At 49.5% G+C, this 27,419-nt stretch overlaps 1 protein-coding gene across 2 annotated transcripts; it reads left to right on the top strand.

The window, feature by feature from the left end:
• Positions 1-27,419, top strand: SYNM (synemin). Of its 2 annotated transcripts, XM_046653199.1 has the most exons (5): positions 1-896; positions 7,312-7,436; positions 17,919-17,989; positions 21,084-23,524; positions 24,446-27,419. In XM_046653199.1, the coding sequence occupies exons 1-5, from the start codon at positions 87-89 to the stop codon at positions 24,782-24,784; spliced, it is 3,786 nt and encodes a 1,261-aa protein (XP_046509155.1). In that variant the 5' UTR covers positions 1-86; the 3' UTR covers positions 24,785-27,419. The 2 variants fall into 2 exon arrangements, with proteins under 2 accessions (XP_046509155.1, XP_046509154.1); XM_046653198.1 differs by having other exon boundaries at positions 21,084-27,419.

Below are 27,419 nucleotides of genomic sequence, written 5' to 3'. Positions count from 1 at the left end.
GGCCGGGCGGTAGCGGCGCGGCGGCGGGGACAAGACCAGGGCGGGAGGGAAGCGGCCGGCCGGGAGAGCCCCGTACACCCAGCAAGATGCTGTCCTGGCGGCTGCAGACGGGCTCGGAGAAGGCCGAGCTGCAGGAGCTCAACGCCCGGCTCTACGACTACGTGTGCCGGGTGCGGGAGCTGGAGCGCGAAAACCTGCTCCTGGAGGAGGAGCTGCGCGGCCGGCGCGGGCAGGAGGCCCTGTGGGCCGAGGGGCAGGCCCGCTTCGCCGAGGAGGCGCGCAGCTTGCGGCAGCAGCTGGATGAGCTGAGCTGGGCCACGGCGCTGGCCGAGGGCGAGCGCGACGCCGTGCGGCGCGAGCTGTGGGAGCTGCGGCGGCTGGGCGAGGAGGCGCGCGCCGCCCGCGGCCGCCTGGACGCCGAGCTGGGCGCGCAGCAGCGCGAGCTGCAGGAGGCGCTGGGCGCGCGCGCCACCCTCGAGGCGCTGCTGGGCCGGCTGCAGGCCGAGCGCCGCGGCCTCGACGAGGCCCACGAGCGCGAGGTGCGGGAGCTGCGCGCGCGCGCCGCCGGCCTGACCATGCACTACCGCGCCCGTGCCACCGGCCTCGGCGCGCCGCCGCCGCGCCTGAAGGAGGTGCACGACAGCTACGCGCTGCTGGTGGCCGAGTCGTGGCAGGAGACCGTGCAGCTGTACGAGGACGAGGTGCGCGAGCTGGAGGAGTTGCTGCGGCGCGGGCAGGAGAGCCGGCGCGAGGCCGAGGACGAGGCTCGGCTGTGCGCGCAGGAGGCCGAGGCGCTGCGGCGCGAGGTGCTCGAGCTGGAGCAGCTGCGCGCGCTGCTGGAGGACGAGCTGCTGCGGATGCGCGAGGCGTACGAGCTGCAGGCCGAGGAGCGGCAGGTCGGTGCGCGCGCGCACGGGCCGGGCGCCAGGGGTCGGGGGGTGGGGCGGGTGTCCTCGCACCCGCGGAGCGTGCATCGGGGCGCGGCGGCCCCGACGTGGGGCGGGCCCAGAGGCTACCCGAACGGCCTGGAAGAAGAGCAGGTCATGTCATGGGGAGGATCCCAGCGGCTTGCCCCATCTCCATCATCTCCTTAGGTTGTCACCCTCTTTAGACGTTGACATGACTAGGCGCAGCCTGACAAACGACCCCCACCTCTCTAGGATCTCTCTCTTTCCTGTGCTCCAACCAAGAAGGTCTCTGACTTCCAGAAGTGACTTTCAGAGTGCCAGCTCATTCCTTCTCGGATGAGTCCCAGTGTTGGGAGGGTTCTAGGCCATGTCAAGCCCTTTCTTACCTGGAGCCATTCAAAATGGCAGCCTGGGTGGCTCCAGGCCTCCCCTGGGAAAAATTTAAATTGTTTACCAAAACGGTTTTTATTTTGCCAGAATGATTTGCCAGCTGGAGGCAGCTGGGTGTGGCTCCCGGGGCGGCTGCCTTGTTTGTTCTTGGGAGGAGCAGCGACCTTAATGCAGAAAAGAGCTTAATTAGAGATGTTTTTCTTGCAGTCTGAGCTGACTGACGTAAGATCTCTGGGTAGTGTAAAAGTGATGGAAACCCGGGTCCCTGTGGCAGGATGTTATTACAAGTGCGGAGTAATATAAACAGTTGCTATTTCAGAGAAGCAAGCTCAGACCTCTGACACTGACAGAGTGACACCTGTGGCTGATTTACTGAACGCACACCCAGTCCAGTCCTAGGGTTGGCCCTGGGCCTGCCCAGTCTCTGCCAGAATTGAAAATATTCCCAAATCATGCTATCAGTAGTTCTCAGGACCATAGTTTAAAATAACATCCACGTGAATTCAGAGATAGTTTAAGGGAACAGTTCGAAGCTGTGAGTTTAAGATTCGGGAGAGAGTGATTTTGTGCTTTTATTTAAAAAAAAAAAAAAAAGTAAAGAGAAGCTGGTGGTTGTGGCATGGAGAACTGTGGGGATGTGACAGGTGTCTGCAAATGATCAAGTATCTGCTGACTTACTCCTGGGTCCCCAGCGCTGCACTGGGGTTTCAGTGTTCAAGGAGCTGGAGTCTAGCTGGGAAATCATAGAAAGCGATACAGTACTAAACTATTAGGAATTTAATCTTTTGGATGGTGGGTTTTGTTTGGCCTCGCCTCATCGTTTTCGAGGGTTTCAGCCACCCTCGAGGGTTGTTGGTGGAGCAAGGACAGGGGCTGGCTGAAGCGTGTGCTGGTTTCCAGAGCTTGTGACTCGAGAGCGCTTCCCTTTCCAGTGATGGTGGCCAGGGACATCAGTTCCACAGGGCCCCGTGCTTGTGTTAAGTGAAAGTTAAAAAGTGTCTTTAACGTACACTTTGATGGCGCTTTTAAGCAAAAAAGGGGTGCCTGCCAAATTCCCTGACCCCTGAACCCCTTTGTAGGCAACCCCTACCACCACCACAAGGGCCCATGCTGTGCACACGGGTTTCGAAAATGCTTCTTTGAGGCGTGTTGTGTAGGCTAAATCCTCACCATTCGCTTGCACTCATAGCTCGCTTGGCTCGTTTTGAACCTTGAAGCTCTGGTTTCAGTGTTCTTTTTGAGCAGCAGAACCCTTTTCTCCCTAATTAAACCTCAAGCGCAACCCCAGATGTGAAATAGATGAAAGTGGATCCCTCCGATTTGAGGAGAGATGGGGACCAGAGAAGGGCGGTTAGAATCATGGACCAGCGCTTTTTTGGTGCACGGCCCCAGGGCCCACCCACAAGGTGCCTTCCTGGGGTCACACCTGACCCAGAACTAGGATCTCACCCTCAGCTTCCTGTCCACTGATGCCTCTCTCCTTGAAATTTGCTTCTTTCTCCTAAAAGTAAAGAGCAAGGAAAATGGCCCTAAGGACTTGGATTTTTTTCAGCTCCAATCGTGGAGGTTTCTTTGTACTGAACGTTTCCTTATGCACGTTCTGAATCCTTCCCCAGTTAGCTTAAAACGACAGTATTTCAAATTGCGTTCTGAAAGATTCAACACCAAGCATTAGTAGTATTTTTTAAAGTGTAAAAATGCTAGGAATTTTGTTAAAGTTATAAGTATCAATGATTTAAGCCCAAGCCTCTGATTTTTTCAAATTCTCTAGAGGCTCACTCGGGGGAGACTGGAAATATGAAACTGGATTTAGCTAATGTGCTGTAATAAATGTTTCATTTCTAAAAGTTAGCCTTTATCAAGTGCTTTTTGTGTGTCAGCACGGGTACGCATATTCATTCTGTCCTCACACCAATCTTATGAGGTGCATACTGATATTGGCCCCATTTTACAGATGAAACTGAGGCACATAGGTCACCCAGGCAGTGAGGGGCTAAGCGGGGGTTTGATTCAGGCTCCAGCGCCTGAGCATCTAACTCCTGGGCCCCACTGCCTCTCTTCTGTCTGTTCCATCAAAGATAAACCTTGAGCGAGTGTTCTTTTTGCATTCGTAGAATAATGACAGTTGTTCTTCCTAAAGGCTGGCCCAGCAGTGCCCTGTGAGTCTAAAATCCTAAAATGCTTTCAGACCCTTCCAGCTGGCTGTTGTCAGAATGGTTTCAGGGTTAAGTCTCTTTCTTTTACTTTTTTCTGTGTTCCATATGCTTTAATGGGACCCCCTCCCCCAGAGGCAGGAGCCCCCACACCGTGCCCAGCATCTCCCTGGCTCTGGGTCCCCTCTGCAGCTCGAGGGGGAGAGATGCCTGCTAGGACTGTCTTTCTGGGCAAAGTGGTCCTCCCCACGTGAACCGCGTGCCTTCTGTTAGGCCCCTCGCCTCAGGTTTGCCAGAGGGCAGAGCGCTGAACTGCCATCCATGTTCTCAGGGTTTTGCATGTGGTTTAGATCAAGTGAGGCCTGAGTAACACACCCTGGCCTCCAGTTTGCAGGAAGGGGCTTCAGAGAGAAACCTAAGGCATTTGTGGTTTATGCCAGCCTTACCCTATAAACAGTGAGATTTTTGCTTGTGAAACTGAGCTTTTAGCCTTCAAGACTGACTGTTTCTGAAAGACTTTGAGTCTTTAGGATGTGATTGAAGGGGAACTTTCTTTCGATTGGGATGGGGACAGAGTAACTGTGTGACAAGGGTCAGTACTCTGCAGCTGCCCTACGTGGGCCTGAATTCGGGCTCTGCCACTAACTGTGTCTCAGTTTCCCCATTTGTAAAATAAGGGTAATGAAAATACTCACTGGGCACACACGTTCAATTCATTCAAGTAGCCAATGGCTGTTGAGCACGTAGTGTGCCAAGCTTGGTTCTTAAGTGCTGGCGATACAGCAGTGAACAGGACAAAAAAGAGAGAGTCCCTTGACCCTCAAGGTCTTGAGGTGGAAACAGTGCATGGTGTCCAGGATGTAGGTGGGGCTGGGGTGGAGTGAGCAAGGGGGACAGTGGCCGCAATGGGACCTGGCTTTTGCTGTGAGCGCCATGGGGAGCCACTGGAAGCTCTGAGCAGAGGCGGGAGATGGCCTGACTCGCTCTTACTGGAATTGCTCTGGTTGCTGTGTTGAAAATAGACTGTGTGGGGCAGGAATGGGCGCAGGGAGACCTCTGTAGGAGACCACAGCAATAATCTAGGCACTAGGTGCTGTCGGCTCTGCCAGGGCTGGCAGGGAGGGCTCTGAGAAGGGGTTCTGCTCTGCCTTGGAGCCAACCGGCTTTGCAGACGGATTGGATGTGGTGGGAGAGTGAGGGAGAAAGCAAAGCTGACTCTGGGCTTGTGGCCCGTGCAGCCAGCTGCAAGGAAGGAGGGCGTGCTCTCTGCTGAGGGGTTTGGAGCAGAAGAACAGGTTTCGGTGGGAGATCAGAGTTCAGTTTGAGATGCCTCTGAACCACCCACCTTGTATTGTAAGATGATATTATGAGTCTGGGGTTCAGGGTATTGTCTGGACTAGAACTTAGTATCCAGTCAGTGCTTGTTATTAATACAGTTAGGTTTTGTGTCTGAACGAGGTTGTCATAGTATTTAAATTCCCTCGAGCTTTACTATTCAAGATTCTCAGTGATGTGATGGTGACATTTGCAGCTCTTCCTATTATGTCTGTGTAACCTGCTCAGCAAGCAGCACTCGAGTCTGGGTAAGAGAAAGTGAATTCTTTGGACACTAACACCAGCGTGCTTTTCCTGGCATAGACCTACGTTTCATCATCAGTTGTGACGCTGCCCAAAAGTTCCCTAAATAGCAGTGAAAAAAGGTGACCTCTCTCCCAGCTTTGATAACATTAGGCAAAGCTGCTTCTGCTGGGTTAGAATTAGCCTGTGGTCTCTCCTGCTCCCGGGCCTCGGGCCGGGCCCACAGTTTCAAAGTGGAGCACAAGTCCGAAGCTTTGTTCAACCAGCAGGATTGGTTACAATTTCTGTAGAGACTGTTTATAAGTCTGACGTTCCTGCTTCCAAAAGTCAGCTAATTTTCCTTTGACGGTTTAGGAAGTGTTGACTCACGTGGAAATGTTGTTGGATCCATGCTGATTCTAACTTAAACACAGTCTGATTTTCCTCCTCCTGTTTTCGTGGGGTGCAGAACTTTTCTGTGCCCTCTGGGAGGAGGGAGAATCTTCGCGCATCCCCCTTTGGCATGGCTGGGAGATCTTGACCTGCTTAGGGGGTTTGAGGCTGGAGAATTGAGCGCATCTAATATTTTTTTTCTAAGCAATTTAACAATACTTGAACTTCTTTGTAAAGAATAAATTACTGTAAATTCTCAAGCTTTAACATTTAGTTCAAATTTTCACAGTACAAAGGAGTAATATATTTATGTTTACAGCACATTTTATGCTATAACCTTGGACCTGAGTTTATAAAACGGGAATGTAGGATTTTAACACCGAGACTGAACTATAGAATGTATGAACATCGTGACTAAATTCTGGTAACTGTCACTTATATCAAGACTGGCCAATGATCTGTGTTGGTGGGCTGTCTAGTACAATGCCAGCCTTGGGGGCTGTTAACATCTTTCCACGTGGGGATACCAGCACACGGTTCTTAAATTTACTCCTTTGCTTTAAAAGCTAAGTGGTTTCAGTTTTTGTTTTTAGCACATTTTGTATACACGAAGAGAACCCAACAGCAATTATTAGCTTAGAAATAGAACTGTTATGGGAAGCAGAATATTTACGTGCTGACGCATGTTTTAAACGGCAAGTCCTGGGTGAGGTCTTAGTTAAGTTCGTTCCTTGGTTTCACAGACATTACCTTTTTCTTCTGGACATTTAGTGTCTTGCCAGGTGCCTTTGGTGGAGGGATTACACTAGGAATGAAAAGAAATTCCCTCTCCTGATTGTCTTAGAGTTTTTGAATTCCACAAAGATAAATGTCTAAAAGTGTAGCCTATTTAGTTAGTGTAGTGTTTGGAAATAGTGCTATTTTCCATTACAAACCAGAAGTTAAAGTATATGGACTTATTTCAGTGTTTAAATATTTGCTCAGTTAATTATTCCCAAGAGTAACTGATTAAGAACTAGGAAAAAAAAGCAAAACTGTGAAATGGTACAAAGAAGCCATTATGCTTATTAATTAAAAGATATTGCCAATTTAAAATGGTGCATTTTGAGGAGGGTAATATTATCTTGATCATTTCTTTTAAATCCAATTCACCAATTGTGTGCTGTGTGACTTGTATGTGGAGGGCGTTTTTCTAGAGGGAGGGGATGCACAAGGTGGCAGCCATGCCCTTCAGTGTCTCCCCGCCGGGCAGAGAGATGGAGAGATGTAATTAACCAGACATGGGGGCCCCAGGGTGAACTCGTGCCGAGGGAGCGCTTATTAACCATGTCCAACATGGACAGTCAAAAAGGAAGATTTATATCTGGGTCTAAATTTTGGCATTTATCCCTAGAATATATTCCTGTCTTATTAATGTAGCTTTTCTCCCAAGATGATTTTAAAGTAACTTTCTAGACGAAACAAAGAACTGTGTGTCAGCTTACCTGCTTATTATTGGGGAAATCATGAGTTTAGGGGAAGTTCCAGTTCAAATCTGTGCGACTTCTGTTTTAAGTGTTGTAAAACCCCTGCTTTCTAGTCTTGGCTTATTTTCAGTAGCATCTGAGTTGATGAGTTTGATGTATTGACTTTCCTCAGCAGTGAACCGCACAGACGCTTTCATAAACTGAGTCTTCATTATTATTAGAGAGTATGAATAAAGAAGGCAGTGTCTCATCAAAATCTTCCATCTGCAATAAAAAAATCTTCCATGTAGAAGAAATGCAGGATTTAAAATCATCCTTGTAATGGCGGCATCTTTAGTAAGCCTGGAGGTTTTTCATCTCTTTTTGTGTCCTGAACTGTTGGTACCTAAGTTCGACCCGGCAAAGCTCCAGTCCTCTGATCTAAAAGCCCTCTGTTCTCTTTAGAGAGGGATTGCCTGCCTGGAGGATGAGAAGGCGGCCCTCACCTTGGCCATGGCCGACCGGCTGCGGGACTATCAGGAGCTCGTGCAGGTGAAGACCAGCCTCAGCCTGGAGGTTGCAACCTACCGGTAAGGGCGCCGTGCTGAGTCTGCCTTGATGAAGCCGGCAGTGTGCCGTCACCTTAGCCTCTGCGGAGTCCCTGTGGCTTTGTGACAAGCAGAGAGAAAACCTTGGCGTGGCCAGGGGAGGAGTCCAGGGCCAAAGGGAGGAGGAAGAGCAGGGCCTCACTCAGATCATGCAACAGGTGTCCCCTGGTGATGGGAACAGCTCAGCTTTGTGCCCCTGCCTAGTGTCTGCATGTCCTGGGCACCGTTGAAGAGCTTTACACGTCAGCTCCTTGCATCCTTGGAATTCAGTAGTCTTTACGGATGAACGGACTTCGTTCAGAAAAGCTACACAGCTAGAATGTGGAGGGCAGGATTCGAACCCAGAGGGCCCAAGTCCATCTGCCTGTTGCGCTGTTGCTTCAAATCCCGGGCCTCTGACTCTGCTTCACCCCCAGGTTCGGCCTTGAAGAACTGCATCTCTGCCAAAATATTAGCATGGCATGCTAGGCAACTGGCTTGCTTTGTCAAGATGTTGACTTGAATTTGGGGTGACCAACCATGACGAAAAAGTCACAAAGACCTCAGGGGCCTGGGTGCTGGGCAGGCAGGGAACGCAGGCCGGTGTCCCTGGAGTGGCCTGGGGGCCAGCAGAGCGGCGCTTCCCCTTGGTGCTCCCCTTCCTGCCCTGGGGGGCGGTAAGCAGTCTTTGTATGAGGTGGTGCCCCTCATTTCCTGCCGCCTTCCTGCTCAGGGAGGCCTGGTGCAGAGGGGTCCAGGTCTCAGGCGCTTACAATGGAAGGGATTTCAGAGTCTGAGCTTCCTCACTTGTGAGAATGAGAACAGTAGCCAATATTATTGAGCCGTTAACGCCCGCCAGACGCGGTGCTAAGTCCTTTGCAGCTGATCGCTGCCCACAGTCACCCTCTCTGATGGGTGGATACCACTCACCCCTTTTACAGATGAAGGAGGGGGGCCTGGGAACCAGAAGTCCAGGCTGGTGGACTTGCGCCTTACCCACCGAACCATGTGAAGTGGGCACTGTGCCCCCTTCATTCCCAGGATTATTGTGAGCATAAATTGATCCTGGGTGTGGACAAGCTCTGGAAACTGCTTTGGCAAGTGAGTAGAAGGCATACTTGTCAATGCCGACTTCCAGCGGCATCATCGTTAACAGATGGTAGGAGTTAAACCTGAGAGGATGAGAAGGGGACCGAGGTCCACTCCCCTGGTTAGAGACAGAGCCAGGCCCAGGTCAGCACCCACTGTAGGCGGCCTGTGCTGTCTTCTGATCATGATTTTGCTCTAAGAGTATCAAAGTGGCCTGGGTTGCTTTGATGTCCGTTAAAAGAAGGTGTCTGACTGGTGTTGCTGGTAGTGCACACTGCAGCCTTGGTCAGTCTCGCTGTCTTTATGGTCTGGAAGGCTTGCCCCAGCCAGCCTCTCATCAGGGCCCTTATTACCATCAGTGAAGAAGGAGCAGGCTCTGGGGCAGCGCCTGGCCTGGGCCCACGGCCGCTAAGGGGTGAGGCCTGGCCCTTGGAGGGGAATTGAGGGGTGGTCCTAAGAGCCGTGCTGTGGCTGAGTCCTGCAGAGGGGACGCTGATTGGGGCTTAGAGGAAGGGGAGAGGAGGCACCTGGCAGCCTGTCCCTCCCCAGGTCCGTCTCCCGCATTCTCCTTGGAAATCTCACCTTGGGTGAACAATTGCAAAATTAAATTAATAGGATATTCAAACAAATGCTGAGGAAGATGATCTAAACTTTACTAATACGAAGCACTTCAAAACAATCCGGCTTTATTTGGGGGAAGGACACATTAATCAGGATTTTTTTCACTTGCGAGTGACAGAAACCCTTCTTAGACTGGCTCGAATCAAAAAAGGCAATTTATTACTCCTATAACTGAAAAAGTCCTTAGTTTCAGGCACAATAGGTCTGGGCATCCAGATGAGGTTGGTGGCACCCTGTCTCTGCCACCCTCTCTGGTCTCTTCCTTCTTGGCTCTGCCTGTGCTGTGGCAGGATGGGCTCCAGGCAGCTCCGGGCTTCTGTCCTTGCAGCCTCGCTCCCCTGGTTGGAGGAGGGCCTCTTTCCCAACCATCTCAGCAGAACTCCTGGGCCCAGCTCTCTGGCTGTGTTGGGTCGTGTGCCCATCGCCAGCCAGGGGAACAGAGTGCTCGAGAGCTTGGGAGGGGTCTGCCTGTCATGAGTCACGCAGACTGAGACCCGGGTGAGAGAAACCCCAAATCAGGCACTGTTCTAGAGTGGATGCTGGGTCAGTGCAGAAAGCCCACATCTTTGCCCGTGTTAGGTGACCCCCGATGTCGGGTGGATCTCTTCCCTGCAGAGACTAGCTGGATCTCCCTGTGTCCTTTTGGTAACCGTTCTCTGGGTTGGAATCGCGAGACTAATTCTGTGCTTTGTCTCTCTGAGATTTTGAGCTCTTTCCTTCCTCATTTCGTCCTGCCCCCAGTTCTCTGTTGTGAGGTCAGGTGGGCATCTTGCCTGAGGGGCCAGGGCCTTGCCTTTTGTAAGTGTCCATAGCCCTAGAGCTTAGCTTTTCTCAAGGGCGTTGGTCGGGAGCATTTTCCGCTTCCATCAGCAGTCTGACTGTCGGCAGGGACAGAGTTACTGCGTCTGTCTGTGGCTGGTGTTTCTCTACTTCAATTAGGGATCGGCTTGGCCCTCTCCTAGGAATTTGGGAGGCATCAGTGCTTTCAGGGAAGCAAGTGACTGATTTCACTGTATGTCTTTCTGAAGTCCAAGTTTGCGCGGGGAAGATGAGGAGCCGGGCATGTGCCATCTCTTGTCACTCTTTCCATATTTAGTGCTGCTGCCCAAATTCCGAGGGCAGGTATGACAATTCCTATTTGTGTTAGTGTCCTTTTGCTCTCTCACTCTTTCGCAAGTGCACATTTGATTTCTACAAGCCTTGACCCACCGTCTTTGAGAATGTTGACTTTCCTCCCAAATCCGCCCTTACGGAGGCAGGCAGGGACAGTCGGTCCCCAGGGACGGCAGCGGGGGCCCGTGCAGGGCGCTTCTCACCAGCCCTGTCCGGGGGGCTGACGGTGGCTGACACCGCACCTGGCATTGCCCTCCATGACTGAGATCTCGTGGCTTTGTCCCGAGTTTTCCCTGCAGTGGCCTTTCCCCGAGCACAGCTTAGATGACGGTCATCATTCTGACGAAACATCTCATCTGTAAGAGGGGGGCTGTGGCTCCTTAAGCTGAAAGCACGTTCTAGGACAGCTCTCAAGTGCCACAAACACTTCCAAACCCAGATATTTGGCCCTTCCTGGTAACCTTCATAACGAAGAGGAAACACTAAAGTGATAGCAAAATAGTATCATTTATGGTTTATCAATATGGACTTATAGTTTATAAGTAAATATATAATTTAATAAACTAACAAAATTAAAACAAAGCAAACCTCAGAGTCTGAGGCTTGAGGTTTTTATCAAGCCTCGTTGGCCAGTTGGTGGCCATGGAGGATGCTGGCGCCTCACCTGGCAGGTGAATGTGAGAATGAGCCCTTTCCTCCCATGTTGCAGGTGACATTGGGCAGTAGCCGTGGGGCTGGGCTGGGGCTGTGGACACTGAGGGCAGAGCGAGAGGGCGGGAGGAGACGGGCTGCACGGGCTGTGCTTGCTCTCGTCTGCCAGTCACTGGGGAAGTCATGTGGGGCTGGAGATGTTCATCCACCTGATCCGTAGTCACGGGTTTTCCTGGAATGCAAGTGTTTATTACACTGGTAGCTGAGTGGTTAGAGGGGAGATGCTCAGAAACAGGCCAGGGCATGGTTCTAGCCGCATCTGCCATCTGAACCTGGGAATCACCTGGAGAACCTGAAAAAGCATCAACCCCTGGGCCCACCCCTAGAGACCCTGATTAGATCGTCTGTGTGGTGGGGCTCAGGCGTGTCAGGTGCGGCCAGGGTCGAGAAGCACTGGTCCAGGGCCTCGCTGCTCACAGGGGCTTGTGGACTGACGGCATCAGCATCACAAGGCATTGCAAGCTTGTTGGAAATGCAGAATCTTGGGTTCACCCCAGACCTGCTGATCAGAGTCAGCCTTGTAACAGGATCCTACATGACTTCTGTGTATGCTACTGTTTGTAAAGTGGGCCAGGGGCATCAGGAAAGCACTAAGCCTCTATCCCAGCAGTCTGGAGGATGGAACAAAGGATGGACAGGCTTAGTGATGTGCTGGGTGCTATGGGGCTGACGAGGCATGCAGGGCAGGCTTCCTGGAAGAGGCAGTGCTTGGGTCTGATGGAAAGGAAGCCAGGAAGAGCCCTTGTAGGAAGGGGCTTTCCAGGAAGAAGAGGCAGCCTGGGTGAGGACCTGAGGACTGAGTTACTGTGGTGTCTGTGGCAATGCCAAGCATTTGGTGTCCCTGGGCAGCTTGATTTTAGTGACCTGTCATGGAGGGCCACGTGTGATGGATGGGCGGGAGCCACACTTGTGAGGCCATGTTTTATGAGCTGGGCTTTGTGCCTTCAGGCTGCTCCCGAGACACTCAGCATGTCAGGTGTGGTGGCGGCTCAGAGGGGCCCACAAAAGTACGGGCAGGGTGGCCTTTGTGTTGAGGATCATATGCTGTGGATAAGGCACCATGGACCTAAGCAGTCTCCTGCAGCACAAAATGCCACGAAGGACACACAAGTACAAGGTTTCCCAAGATCAGAAGGGAGTTGTGAGAATCAGGGAAGGCTTCAAGAGGGAGGTGAGATTGATCTGGGTTTTGAAGGATGGTGGCGATTTGAACAGACATGTAGGAGAGGGCAAGGTGGGAAGTCGGGGTTGGCATGGGAGGTGGGACACAGTATGCTCAGGTAAAAAGTCAAAGAAGACGTTAAAATCATAGAATGTGTGTTCCAAGAAAATACTGTAGATGGTTTACTGCCACCTAACAGGGTCAGTTAAAGATGGTGCAGAGGAGGGACAGAGAGCTTGAGGCCGAGGTGATGAGGAGAGTTTCAGGGGATGTGGGATTTGAGCTGGGCCTTGAAGGGGTGGGGGAGGCGAGAGCCAGGAACTGGACTGGCAGAAAGGAGTCGGGAAGGAGCTCCAGGTGGGCAAGTCAGGGAAAGAAAATAAGTGGAGGAAGGAAAATGCAGGGGGAGCAGAGGCCTGGGAAGGAGGTGGTTGCAGAGGCCTTAAATGCCAGCCGACTGAGGTGAGGCTTTCTGTGACCGGCAGAGGGGCAGTCCCAGGGCCAGCGCCATGGGGAGCAGAGGCAGCTGCTCGCGGATGGAGTGCAGGAGGGGCTGGGGTGCTGAGGTGGGAGGGGTGTGTGTGTCTGCGGGCGGCTGTGGGAGGCCTCAGCAGGCTCCTGTAGTCAGAGATTCCAGTGCCGAGGACCTGATGTAGGTGGCTGAGGGAGCCTCAGTGCAGGGCTGACCAAGACGTCAGAGCCTGACTGGTATGGGTAGTGAGGAAGCGCCTGGGGGTGGGGGCAGGGTTCTGGGTAGGAACGTGGGAGAAATGGGCTGCCCATCACATGCTCGTGCAGGCTAGACTGCCCAGCACCAAGGCAGCACCACAAAGCAGGTGCTTCGTAAGTAGTCGCTTATCTGAGGGTGGCAAAAACTGTGGCACTCTCCAGGACCTGCAGTGTCCCCGACCCCTCCCACTGCTGACTTGAAGGTCTGGTCCAAATGACATAGATTGGGAGCTTGTAGGAGCCCAGTTAGAAAATAAATAGCCTCCCCACCAAAAAAAAAAAAAAAAAAAGACCAGAACCCGATCATCGGGAATAAGCTGTTAGAAAATATAACAGAAAAAAAAAAGATACTCAAAATGGAAACAAAAAGTACAAAAGTCCCCAGGAATAAACTGAGTCCAGAAACCACAAAACTGAGGGATGTGGAAACTGTGTGCGTAAAAAGAGGCCCATCCTGGATGCCTGATCTGGGAGACAGATGGAGCAGTCTTCACCCAAATTTAAAATGGGGATTTTTTTTTTTTATGTTCTGGGGGTGAAGGATAGAACAATTGTTCTAAATTTTACCTGAAAAAAATGGAAAGCAGGGCCAAAATGATTTTTTGAAAGAAAAATACTGAAGGGAGTCTTGGCCGGGCAGATATGAAAATGTAATGCAAAGATTTACTGCCTGGTGTCTTCAAGGCAAAAGTCATTTTACAAGGTTAGTTTGGAAACAGCATCAAAAAATGTTCTTAGCGTGTCCCTGCATGCAGGGAGACAGAGAGAGCTTCCTCTTTCCTCTGTCTGATGGCAGCGGGCAGAAACAGCGTGTTTTAACCGAGGAACACGTGGTTTGGTCTCTAGATTGACTGCTAATGAAGCAATGAGATAACTACTGACATCTGTAATTTCATCATTTTAATGATATTTCTGGTTGCCCATTATATTTTCGACCACCTATGCCTTTTCATGGGTTTGTCCAAAGGAAAACATTTCCTTAGGATTTTTCAAGGTCGTGGAGAAGTACGTTTTGTTTTTTTAAATTCAATTCTACTTTTTTGAAAATTATAAAAACACGTTAACACGGGCTTATCTGGTTATTCCATGAAATTATTTGAAATTAATAGAATCTTGTAGTTTTAAGGATGTGTGATTGAGAGGATCCACTGACATTTGATTGCTGGCCTTTTCCCCATCATTGCGTAAACGAATTAGTCCTCAGTTAACCGTGATTGTAGGTTACCCAGAGTCTGTTCCCCTCTTGAACTGCTTTAGCTAACTGAAGCTCAGTTTTCTTCGGAGGTCAGTGGAAGATGGTGATGATAGGGATGATGGCAATGATGATGGTGATTATGATACCTAGCATTTATTGAGCACTTATTCTGTGACAGCCATTGTTCTAAGAACTTTCCAGTTACATAATTACTACCACAAACCTGTGAGTGCTCCCCATTTCAGAAATGGGGAAACTAAGTCATAGAGGGACCAAGTGGCTTGGCCAGGGTCACCGAACTAGGAAGCAGCAAGGCCCAGCATTAAAATCCAGGGAACAGACTCCAGAGGTTCTGTCATTAACCACTCCCCGTGCTTCCTCTCTGTTTTATTAGTAATCTTGGTCTCTGTCGATCATCTGATTTTTTTAAGTCTCTGGAATTGATGACTCAGCTTTCAGGTTGTGATGTAATATTGAGCACAGAGGAAATATCAAAAATTAGCATGGCACTGTCACCTCATTGTTATCCTTCACATAGTGCCTGTGATTTGGGGCAGGCCATTCTGATTCGGATGCTGATGCTGGTCCTGTGCATGGAATTCTGCCTCTCTCATGCTTCTCCCTGTCTTCCCAGGCCCGTGTCTGGGGTGCCAGGTGGTCCCCTCACCCTCTGGAGCTTGGAAGCCAGGGAGGCAGTTCTGAGGCCCCTTTTCCAAGCTCCCTCCCCATTCATCTCCCACAGCTCTCCACCTGCTGTGAACCGTCCACGGACCCACGTAGGCTGCCCCACCGGTGTTCCTTCTGGAAACCTCCGACTGTCCCTCCCCCCTCACCCTTGTCCTCATCTATCGTGGGTCTACAGTGCAGCAGCATTGTGCCCCCAGTGCCTAATAACCGCGCGTGTGCCCTGAAATTCCAGCAGGATGGTCTATCCCAGACAGAGAGCTGCGCCTCAGGGCCCAGTTAGGGCCGGGGTGGTCTGCTAGGGCCTGGAGCCTGAGCAGAGGCCACGTGAGAGCTCGCTTCTGCACTATGGATTTGTCTCCGACGCTCTGAGGAGGCTGGGGACGCGGTTTTCCTGCACACATTTGCTTATTTTCCTGCTTAAGAGACAGCTGACCTGTGGCACTGTGTGGAGTGCTCACGAATAGCCCGTGATTCAGGGAGTTGGCATTTCTGACCGTCACCGTGCCTGGGAGGCAGTTTCCCTCCAGCGCTCTCAAAATAACCTGAGAACGCTCTACCCATTTCTTAAAGTTGTACGAGTCTATTCCTTGAAAATGTTCCTTAAAGAGCTTTTGAGGACATCATACTCTTTTGGCCTCTCGTCGGTAGTTTGGTTTCTGCCTCTACTGTGTTAGTTTGTGAGCTGTGCTGGCAGAGGGCAGAATAGTGTGTGTCAGGAGGGGTGTGTAGACAGTCAATTAAGGCTTGGGTTAAGCGCCCAGTGTCTTGACTGTGCCTGTAAGGCTCTGTGCTGGGTGCTCAGGTGGAGAAGGTGACAGATGCCCTGCCTTTTAGGAGCAGCCCCCGGGGGGACTCAGCTGTGGAACCCAGTCCTCCTCCAGAGGAGCCTCATGCTCTGAGGGAGAGCCTGGAGGGGGCTTTTGATTGAAATTGCTAAAGGTGTTGAATATGCGTTCGGTCATATGGTCTGCAGGGTCTGTCTGCAGGGTTCGTCCTTTAAAAAATGCCGGGAAGTCTAAGCAGCTGGCAGGGGAAGGGTTGAGCTCAGGCTGCCTGGGTTCCATGTCACTCTCTACTGGTGACCTGTGTGCCCTTGGCCAAGACACCCTCCCCGCGCTCCAGTCTCCTCACCTACAGAGCCAGGGTGTGCGTCATCGGGGTGCCCTGTGCAACGGGTTGCGAGGAGGACTTCATGAGGTCACAGATTGGAGGGTTAGAGCTGTGCCTGGTGCTCAGTCCTCGCCAGGGCTACCAAAGGCCTGGGTTGGGAGGCGTTTGTGACCTGCACGCGACCACACGAGCCCCTCGGGCTGGTGCCCTGTGCCATGTACCACAGCATCCCATTCAGGATCCTGAACTCAGTAGAAGTTTGATGATGGTTTGGGTTTTCCCTGAAAGAGGAAGAAAACCATTCCCCTCTGAGGGGTAAGAGGAGATCTTTTCCCCCAAGGGGATCTTCTTTATCCTGAGCACCCCCTGCCTGACCTGTCACTGATTTCTCTGCTGACCTGGACCCCTCACAGGCACTCTGTGCCTGACCTGGGCAGCTCAAGCGAGAAGCCCCCTGGTAACCCAGGCTCCTGCTGAGCAGGCCAGACAGAGTAGAACCTTCTCACCAAGTCCCATGCTGGCCCCCTTGGCTGTAGGACGCGGCCTCTGCTGCCACTGTGATCCTGGGGCGCAGACCCTCAGAGTTTGTCTTTTACCCTGAACGTTCCTCTTATTATATACAGACCTCGGAATTTTCTCGGTGATGGAAGGTATTTGTATTCCTGGAACCTAGAATGCTTGCTCATGCGGGTGTGGGATTAATGGGTCGGTGTCCTGTTTCCTGGCTCCCACCTCTAGTGGAAGGGCTGGGCTCTGGACACAGGCCTCGTCTTCCCGCAGCTGCACATGTGGGCACGTCAGTTGCTGCTTCCATGGCAAAGCTATCTGTCCACACCTTCAGTACAACCCCTCTCACCATTGTCTGGGCTTTTTTCCTCAGAAGGGGGCCTCCTGTGCTTTCTGCCACTCGCCCCGGGAGTTCTCGGATTTGTGGGAATCACCGCTTCTGAATCAGGGAGAGGGAACTCGGTGCCAGTTTGCCAGAACCGCCGAGTTGCTGCTCAGCGCTGGCGTCCCTCCTGTGTTTTCGTGCCCAGCTCTCAGTGGTAACATCAGCATTTCCAAGTGGGCCCTGCTTCTCGTTGCCCTTTGCCATATACAGTGGATTTCTTGGAACTGAAGTTAGTGGTGTCACACGTTGCTCTAGCAACTGAACAACTGTTGTGCCCGCAGCAGCCAGCGTCCTAGGGGTCTCTGTGAGTGATGGGCATCCCGGTGCTGACCCAGGCCCAGCACGCCGGCTCCGTGGGGCCCACAGCCTGACTTGTCTACGCTCTCCTCTGCCCAGGGGACTGAGCTGTAGATGTGAATAACAACTTAATGAAGACTACAGTTTGAGACTTTTGGAGCTAGGCGTGGCCAAAGAAATCACCTAATCGAGTTCTTTTTGCCATTTCATTAAAAGAGATAAGATTCTTCTCTGGATGAAGTGCGCGTGGGGGCGGTGATGGTGGAGGGGGTGTGGTCTGTAGCTTTCCCTATTCTACCTGCCCACCTTCCCTCTCTCCTGGTTTTTTTCATCTCCAAGATGTCCCCATGGAATTCAGTTTGAAAACCACAGGTGCAGTCTGGCTGCCTGATTTATGGACAGATGTCAGTCCTTTGCTCTGCTCCTAGTCAAACCCAGACCTGTGACTTGAGAAAGACCCCAGTGGGGGTTGTAATTATTCTGGGGCCCTCTAGCCTGGGGTGACGTGCCACATGTGGGCCCCTCTCTGCTTCCCAGAGAAGCCAGACCCCTGACCTCCCCTTCTGAGCCCTTATATCTCTCTATCTCCTCCTCCTCCTTGCCCTGCGTTTGGAAGGGCTTTCTAGAAAGGCGGGGCTCTCCAATACTTCTGAAGCCCTAGCCCCCTCATTTTGTTCATTCAGCTGGAGAGATGTTCTGTCCAGCCAGGTCTGCTGAGGTGGGCTTGCAGCCCTGTGGTGTAACATCTTCAGGCATGAGTCTTAACACATGACGCTGTGATGATGTGGTCATTGACCAAATACTACATTCTATGGCTGATAGAGGAACTTCTCACTCTTTTATTTCCTAGTGAACTTTTTTTAAAAATTATTTTTACAGAGCCTTACTGGAAGGAGAAAGTAATCCAGAGATAGTGATCGTGACTAAACACATTGAAGACGTGCCACAAGGTAAATATAAGAAAAGCTGATTAACTTTAAGATGCTTTCCGTCTGAATGGGTTCATTCTATGGATAAATGGCAAAACATCATTTATCTGCAAGAATTGAGATTAGATACGATTTTTCAGATAACTGCCATTCATCTGTCTCTTAAGTACCAAATAGATTTTATTTAATGGGCCGTAGTTTAAATAGTAATGTAAATGAGAATGTATGGGAAAGTGCTTGATAAACTCAGGTGTTTCCCTAGCCGGGATTTTGGGGGTGCTTCCTGCCTAATGTGGAAGAAGGAGGAGGGGACAGAGAGCTGGGAAGGGTGCCCTAAGGTCTGTCTTGGTTCAGGTGCAAAGCTACAGAACAAAGCCCATACTTCCTGTAGCTGCAGAACCGACATGAGAGAGCTAGAGTTCATCAGAAAGGACCTGAGGGGCGGGGCCAGTGGCGCAGCAGTTAAGTTTGCATGTTCTGCTTCAGCAGCCCAGGGTTCGCCGGTTCAGATCCCAGGTGCGGACCTATGCACAGCTTGTCAAACCATGCTGTGGCAGGCATCCCACATATAAAGTAAAGGAAGATGGGCAAAGATGTTAGCTCAGGGCCGGTCTTCCTCAGCAAAAAGAGGAGGATTGGTGGCAGATGTTAGCTCAGGGCTAGTCTTCCTCAAAAAAAAAAAAAAAGAAAAGAAAAGAAAGAAAGACCTTGAGAACTTACGGGATAACTTAAAAAAGAAAACTTTTAAAGCCCTATAGAAAAAAGAGCTTTCTGGCTAAGCAAGGGCAGATTGAATTACGTATAGTATGTTCAATATACACCTTACTCAGCATGGTTTCAGTCTGAGTATTATCATATTCAAAATTGTGGCAAATTGAGAATACACATATTTGGTATCTCTGTCAGGAGGGTATTTGATTAACAGCCAATCTGGATAGATGGTAGATTTTTTTAAAAAATAATACTTTCTATCCTTTTATTTTTCAAAAGCAACATCCCTATTGGGCTGTTTACAGATTTGACAGGTTGGGTTCAGAAGAATAACTTTAGTTCCAGTCATCCGTGACTGGAAGGGGTTTGGTCTTAGACAATGTCCAGCAAGTTTGCTTTCTGATTTTGAGCGTAAAGTTGGGAAAAGCAAAGATGTCCACAGAAGTAGCCATTTGTCAATCGGCCTGGCATCCGTCAACATATGACATCTATAAAATAAGCCTTATTCATCACTAGATTTAAGGTTTACTTAGTCACCTAAATTTTTCACCGTGGATATAACTCTGGAAGTCCATGACATAACTTGGAGGAGAGAGAGAAAATGGACCCGGACCAAACTTTGAGGAGGACCAACAGTCTAGGTTCAGCCTCGCTAACCTTCTACTACTGAGCTGTGAATTGGAGCGTAGGGAGAGCTCAGGAACAGGGCTACTGGGTGTCTCTGTTAACCTGTTTCATTCATTCATTGTTTTCTCCAGCTTCTTAAAGGATATAGAGACAGTATTTGTAAAGTAAATTTACTTTAGCAATTATGTATTATGCCAAAAGGAAATAAGCATTAAAATAAAGAGTACCAGGGGCTGGCCCCGTGGCCGAGTGGTTAAGTTCGCGCGCTCCGCTGCAGGCGGCCCAGTGTTTCGTTGGTTCGAATCCTGGGCGCGGACATGGCACTGCTCATCAAACCACGCTGAGGCAGCGTCCCACATGCCACAACTAGAAGAATCCACAACGAAGAATATACAACTATGTACCGGGGGACTTTGGGGAGAAAAAGGAAATAATAAAATCTTTAAAAAAAATAAAAATAAAGAGTACCAATTGTGAACTCTTTTATTAGACTTTGAGCTTCCACATAGTTCTATGTCCCATCTGACAGATGCCCTTTAACTGTTCACTGAATAAAGGTATGGATGCATTCCTAGATAGTAAATTTATCAATGCTTATCAGCGCACTTACGTTTCTTTTGTAATGTTGCATAAAATAGTGTTGGCCACTTGCCCACAAGGTGATAAGCCTAAAACCAGTCTATGATTTTACATATTTCTCATTGAACCTTAATTAAAAACCAGGTGGTTCCTGCACTCTTTCTTGGGGGTTCAGTTTCTGGAACTCCTCAGTTTAGGATCAGTCTGCTGACCTGAAAAGAGGAATCTCTGTAGAAAATGTCCTTTCCTGGTCTCTCTCCTATATCCTGGGATCTGTCCTAAAGAGGCCCCTGGCCTTGGCTTCTGTGAGGGAGACCAAGAGGGAGAGAAGGCTCTGCCAGCTTGCAGGATGGGATGTGGTGGGCACCAGGGCTGCTCTCAGGGTGGATGGTGCTCCCCGCCACACTCTAACCACTGGCCGCCGTTCCTGAGAGCAGATACCTGGGTGGCGTTGGACACCCTCAAGGGTAGCACTCTCCTCAGATGGTCCAGAGCAAAGCAGGAAGCCCCGTGGACTGCCTCCCAGCCCCGGGATCATGACATGAAAACAGATCGTAGTGTTGGCGACTGGTTGGCTCACTGCTGTGGCACTTTTTCAAATGAGAAGTTTGTAAAAATAGAAGTATAAAAATAGAAGAAATCAGGAAGCTTAAAAAAAAGTTCAGTTCTTCCATACTTGTTGGCCCAACATGGGAATCATTGAAAAATAGAGTGTGTTAAATGGTGGAAGGGTAATGCCATTTAGTGCTTAGTAATTATGTACTTTGTAATCATGAAACTCTTCTCTGCTGAAATAAGTAAAATAAACTTATCTTGACAAGTGGAAATGAATGATTCCAAATTATCATCACATTGTGAAATTTCAGCCACCAAAACTAGCGCTCCTCACCTCTCTGGCACATGTACCATGCTTTCCAGTCACACATTTGATATGTTTGTTAAATGGATGAATGTTTTAAGATCAGTAGCTGGAGGAGAGTGTTGTGCTGAAGCATGTGTAGTGCTGTGTTTTATTCTAACAGGATTTTTGAAACTATAAACAAAATAATTTGGGGATTGAAAATATTTATGCTGACCTCTCTGTGGTAATAGTATGTATTTATTACGCGGAGAGGAAGTTTGACCTGGTAATGCTTTTCAGATGAAAAAAGGTAATGCTAACTATCATTTTAATGAACTCTTTGTTCAATTTCTACAGAATTCAGAAACACATCCTATCGGTATACCGACTCGGTATTACAGCGGGAGAATGAAAGGAATCTGTTCCTGAGGCAGAAAGCGCCTTCAGCGAGCTTCAGTCACAGCGCGGGGCTGCGTGCTAACCTGTCGGCTCGCTCCGGATCGCAGGCAGCTGTTGGAAGCGCCGCCAGAAGAGACTTCCTGGGCCCAGGATATTCTCCGCTTACCACAATCCAGCGGGAAAGCTCGTATGAAAAAACTGCCAGAGGTCAAACCAACTACAGAACTTCATCTTCAGCTCCTGGTCTTTTCAGAAATACGGAAGCTCAAGTGAAAACATTCCCCAGTAGACCAAGAACTGAAGGTACAAAGGACGTCCCCACTAATTTAGCCAAAGAGTCCACCGTTGCCCGAGAGGCATACCGAGAACGCCCGGCCAGTGTGGCGGCAGGCGCTTCTGAAAGTACTTGGTCAAATGAGAGGACCGTCATTTTGGGAAAGAAAACAGAAGATAAAGCCACGAGGGAGCAAGAGAAAAATAGGCCAGTAACTGTCCAAACAAAGCGAGAAGAGAAAATGTTTGATTCTAAAGAGAAAGCTTCAGAGGAGAGAAACTTAAGGTGGGAAGAGCTGACAAAGTTAGATAAAGAAGCAAGAAAGAGAGAAAGCCAGCAAATGAGAGAAAAGGCGGAAGAGAAGGAGTCATTGAAGGAGAAAAGTGTGAGAGGAAGAGAGATACCTATCAGTCTAGAAGTATCCCAGGACAGCACACCAGAGGTGGCTCCGAAAGCTTTCCAGACACCCTTGAAGAAGGATGCTGGTGATGGTCCGGGTAGAGGGGTCGAAACCAGAGAGGCAAGGTTCAGGTTGGGCACCAGCGACACCACTGGCTCTCTGAAAGGTGATTCCATGACTGAAACCATTGCAGAAAACATCGTGTCCAGTATTCTGAAGCAGTTTACCCAGTCTCCTGATACAGAAGCATCTGCTAACTCTTTTCCAGACACAAAAGTCACTTACGTGGACAGGAAAGAGCTTCCTGGTGACAGAAAAACGAAGACTGAGATAGTCGTGGAGTCAAAACTGACTGAAGAGATCGACGTTTCAGATGAAGCTGGCCTGGACTACCTTTTAAGCAAGGATGTTAAGGATAAGGTGGAGCTGAAAGGAAAATCAGCCGAGCGGATGATAGGAGATATAATCAATCTTGGTCTGAAAGGAAGAGAGGGGAGAGCAAAGGTCGTCAATGTGGAGATCATTGAAGAGCCCGTGAGCTATGTAGGTGGCGAGAAGGCAGATGAGTTTTCTATCCCATTCGAAGTGGAGGAGGTCGATGATGTGTCTCCGGGCTCCAGGGGGCTTGTCGAGGAGGAGGAAGGTTATGGAGAAACAGATATCACAGTCTCAGGTAATCAACATGAAAAGACCAAGCAGCCCCAAGAGAATGTAACTCATGTTGAGGAAGTGATGGAGGCAGGTGACTCAGAGGGAGAGCAGAGTTATTTTGTGTCGACTCCAGATGAACACCCCGGGGGGCATGACAGAGATGAGGGCTCAGTGTGCGGGCAGATCCACATTGAGGAAGAATCCACCATCAGGTACTCTTGGCAAGATGAAATCGTGCCAGGGGCTCGGAGGAGGATAAAGAGGGACGATGCTTTGGGAGAGAAGGTTGTGAAACCACTGGATGTTGCAGAACATTCTCTGGAGGGAGATGTGGGTTCTACTCACTGGAAAGAACAAGCGAGAAGTGGCGAATTTCATGCTGAACCCACAGTCATTGAAAAGGAAATTAAAATACCACATGATTTTCACACATCCATTAAGGGAGTCTTCAAGGAGCCCAGACACCAGCTGGTGGAGGTCATCGGGCAGCTAGAAGAAAGCCTTCCGGAGCGCATGAAGGAAGAGCTCTCTGCCCTCACCAGAGAGGATCAGGGTGGGCCGGGGAGCGTTTCAGTTGATGTAAAGAAAGTCCAGACCTCTGGAGGTGAGTCTGTGACCTTAGTTGCTGAGGTCAACCTCTCTCGAACTGTGGATGCCGATCAGTTAGACCTGGAGGAGCTGAGCAAAGATGAAGCTGGTGAAATAGAGAAAGCCGTGGAGTCGGTGGTACGAGACAGTTTGACCAAGCGACACAGCCCAACATCTGGAAGCCCAAACAGGGAGGCTGGAGCGGAGGCCCCAGCTACTGGCATTGGCTTCAAGCGCTGGGCCACCCAGGAACTGTACAGCCCCTCTGGTGAGGAGGAGGATGCCAGCCGGGCTCACAGCACAGAGCAGGTCACTTCCCAGGGTCCGGTGTCAGCCACCGTGGAAGTCACCAGCCCAAGAGGCTTTGCCCGGTCGCACGTGTTAGAGGACGTAAGCCAGTCTGTAAGGCACATTAAAATAGACCCCACTGGAATTTGGAGGACTGAGCAAGTCTCACACGAAGGACCCACTGCAGAGGTGGTGGAGGTAAGTGGGGAAGGCGACGTAAGTCAGGCAGCGAGCTCGGCGGGAGCCAGCTGGTCTGTGAGGCACTTTACATTGGGTCCCAATCAAAGTCAAGTGTCCAAAGAAATCTTCTTCCAAGGGCCTGTCCCTGCCCGTGAGGAGGCGGGGGTCACAGAAGAGCCTGGCCTGGCAGAGCTTTCCACAGATACCGACAGAGCGGGGAGGCACAGCGCGTTTGGCTCCAAACAATTTCATGCAAAGAGGGAAGTCATTTTTCAGGGCCCCGTTTCTGGGGCAGGGAGAGTTGGTGATTATTTTCAGACAGAAGAATCAGTGGGTACCCAGACTTCTATAAAGCACCTTCAGTTAGACCCTAGAGAGGGCTTCAGTGAGCAAATCCAGTTCACTGCGCCCCTTGCAGACAAAGTGGAGTCCAGTGTCAGAGGAGCTTCTGTGCACACTGAGGAGTGGTCAGGGAATGGTACAGCCATCAGGCACGTCAAAATTGGGCCTCAGAGGCATCAAACCACTGAGCAGATAGTTCTCCAACGCAGGGAATTTAGCAACTCAGAAAGCAGTGCCCATGGAGAGGGCTTGGCAGATGCGACCCAGGCTGCTCATAGTTACACCGTGGGTAGGAAAATCCTGATGACTGAGAAGAGCAACTTCCAAGGGGCCGTCTCCATATCTCCTCAGGAGCCTAGTGTGGGAGACATGTCAGGGGCAGGAGTGACATCGGGCATGAGCAGATCCTTTAGGCACATTCAGCTAGGTCCTACGGAAACTGAAACCTCTGAACACACTGTCTTCCGTGGACCCATTTCCAAAACATTTGCACTGGCTGGGGCAGTGGATTCCCCTGAGCTAGGCGAGTTAGCAGACAGCAGCAGAACACCAAGGCACATTGCACTGGGGCCCAAAGAAACTTCATTTACCTTTCAGATGGACGTGAGTAACATAGAGGTGACCCCCAGCTGGACACAAGAGGCCACAGTCTTCTTCCCCGCAGGGACGGAAGCGGAAGCTCATAGCGTGTCTGACCCTGGCGCCTGGAGAGACGCTGGCAGTGGGAGTGCCCGGGCAGCCAACGTGAGCTTTCAGGGCTCTGCTGGGGACGGACGCCAGGCCCCCGGGGAAGAGGGCAGGGAGCAGGCCGAGTTTGATAAGATGGTGCAGCTACAGAGGATGGTAGACCAAAGGTCGGTGATTTCAGATGAAAAGAAAGTTGCCCTCCTCTATCTAGACAGTCAGGAGGAGGAGAGTGAGGGAGACTGGTTTTGATGAGCAGGAGGATTTTGTTTGTCATGGTGTCTTATTTTGTGACATCCCAACACACGAAAGCCTTTACTCATTTTAAGGGAGGGAGGCTCTTTATTAAAACCTCCCCCCCTTTTTTTTTTACCTTCTTCAAAGAATGCTCCAGGCAATGTCAATTTACTTTATGATCTGTAAAGGATTCAAATTAATTCATGCCTTAAAAGGCATTGGAATTTTATTTTTGAGTTGGAACTTTTACAAAAATACTTTGTCTTTTTAGTCTTAAAAGTTCCTTTTTCTGGAGTTTTCTCTCCACTCCTAGAGACTGTTTCTACCGGTTTTGTACCTGGTCACAGCAATGCCTTGCATCTGTTTGAAATTAAAATTATCTATAGGCAAGATGCCTACATGGTAACCAGATTAAAGTAATATATTGAAGAGTAAATTTTATTTGCATGTGCTAATATGAAATAGTAAACTAACATTTTAAGGGGCAAATGAATACATTTTTCTCTTTCCAAAGTCTTTTCAAAAAGAAATTGTAGGAAATAATCAGATTGCTTACATTAAAAAAAAATCTAAATGATTTCATCTTTAGGAAAAAGTTACTTGTTATAAAGTTAAATTCGTTTTAAGGCTTGAATGAATTGCTTTCTATGTGTAGAACTTTAAAAAAATACAGTATTTTCTGTATGGAGAGGGCAGCTCCAGCCGAATGCGATATTTCAAGTCAACATCCGTGCCCTGTTCGCCAGGTTCCTAGGACCCTGCACTGGGCCCGTGTGCAGGGGAAGTGATTAGTGGGCATCACTTACAGTATCGTTTCTTTTTTGCGACACTAGGTCGTTAAGTAGCGCATAGTCTAAATATACTTTCTTGTTATAAGCTAAGTTCTGGAGTAGCCAGCTCCTATCAGAGTATCCTTGAGTTTCTCTGCACTTTAGCCCTTAGCACCTAAATGTTTAATTTCACTGGTGGCGGGTGGACCCTGAAGACAATAAGAGAACGTTGATGCTCAGACTACAGCTGGACTTGCAAGATGGTCATGCGTAGTCAAATTGGAAGCACAAGGTGGACAGTGCCTCCCAAAGAAGCCCTTTTCAACCCACTGCTAATGGAGTGCAGGTCTTTCTGGGCGAAAAGAGTTAAGAGATGAAAAATGACAACCAACCTCACGGAAGCGTTTGCACTTTCAACAGAAATCATTACAGTCGGGGTGTTTTGTCCGGGGAAACGAGTAATACGGTAAATAGAATAAGATATTTTGGGAAGGAACTGGGTGCCTCTCCTGCCACCCAGCACTGAAGCACCCAGGAGGGGCCCTGGAGGAAGGCAAAGGCCGTAGGGCCACAGAACGTGGACCTGCAGATATACGTACGCCACAGAGTTTAAGATACTAGAATGAGTGTGCTCTATTGGATTTTTGTTTTACGCAAGAGTATTGTTTTTAAAGCTTCCATCTTTAAAGATGTAGCATCACATAAAAATAGTGTCTCTAGCAGCACAGTGTTAGTTTAATCCAAACTGGTTCCTTTCACATAATGTTATCTAAACTGTACTTCCTCTAACACAGCATCACAGCGCTGTCTGTAGAGCACTGAGGAATGATGATCTGAGGTAACGTCAGCCTCAGGTAGGTTATGATGATGAGGGGGTGCTTATGGCATTTGAGGGTCTTCCCTCTGGGTTTTACACAATGGCCCTCAGACCGCCAAGACGCCTATCTCCTCAGCTCCCAGAAATGGCTACAGCCGGCAGCTTAGGGAGAGTGCATTTTCTTAATCGATAAGTGGAGGAGAAACACAGCACAGCTTTCAGGATGATCTATTCTAAAAACACTGTGCATGATGGGATAGAGAGAAAGTTGATTTGAATTACAAGTTTAAACCCTTGTTATCTCCCAGATGAACTAGTGATTGTCACTAACTGGGAAGTGATAGCTTTGCACACTTGGCAGACTTCTCATGTCTAATACAGTCAAAGACGGGCTGGTTTTATGTTAGCTGTCATTGGTAATGGTATTTATCTAAGTGATTTATTGGTGAGAATTTGGGCAGGGTGACAGCCTCCTGTTTTGATGGCAAGACAGATGGGGAGTCTGTTATGTGAATCTAGGTGGGCTTAGTCTGATGTCACTATCCTGGCTCATGATCTTATAAATGAGTGCTAACATGAACAGGTTATTCCTATTGCGACCCACTTCTATTTCGAAAATAAGTCTTAGATCTTAATTTTTATCTCCATGTTGGAGTGCATATCTTCAAGAAGTATCCTGCCAAGAGTGTTTATCAATATGGAATCATGAGCTGTCGCTGGTTAGTAGGTCTCTGGATCACCCAGGAGCAGGGCTTGCCCTTGACACTGTGATAGGTCACCCCACAGCTCCACGTCCTTTAAAACCAGTCAATCTGGAGGCCATAGAAATCAACTTTGTGGTTGGATGGGGCGAAGACACAACCAGTCTTTTCCTATTTATTGTTGTTTAGATAAAACAGTATTAATGGAATGTTTTTCACCTTTCCACTGGTTGTTTTGATATTGTTTAAAATGTATATTTAGAATGGAATCATCTAAAAAGCTGATCTTGCTAACCTCCTGTTGCCTACAAAGGGAAATGTCACAAGAATGTGTAAAAATAAAAATCTAAGAAAAAACCTCA

Source organism: Equus quagga, chromosome 2, assembly GCF_021613505.1.
Source record: "Equus quagga isolate Etosha38 chromosome 2, UCLA_HA_Equagga_1.0, whole genome shotgun sequence".
Classification (NCBI taxonomy): Eukaryota; Metazoa; Chordata; class Mammalia; order Perissodactyla; family Equidae; genus Equus; species Equus quagga.
The sequence above is the reverse complement of the archived record's forward strand: the minus strand, read 5'-3'. Positions and strand labels throughout refer to the sequence as shown.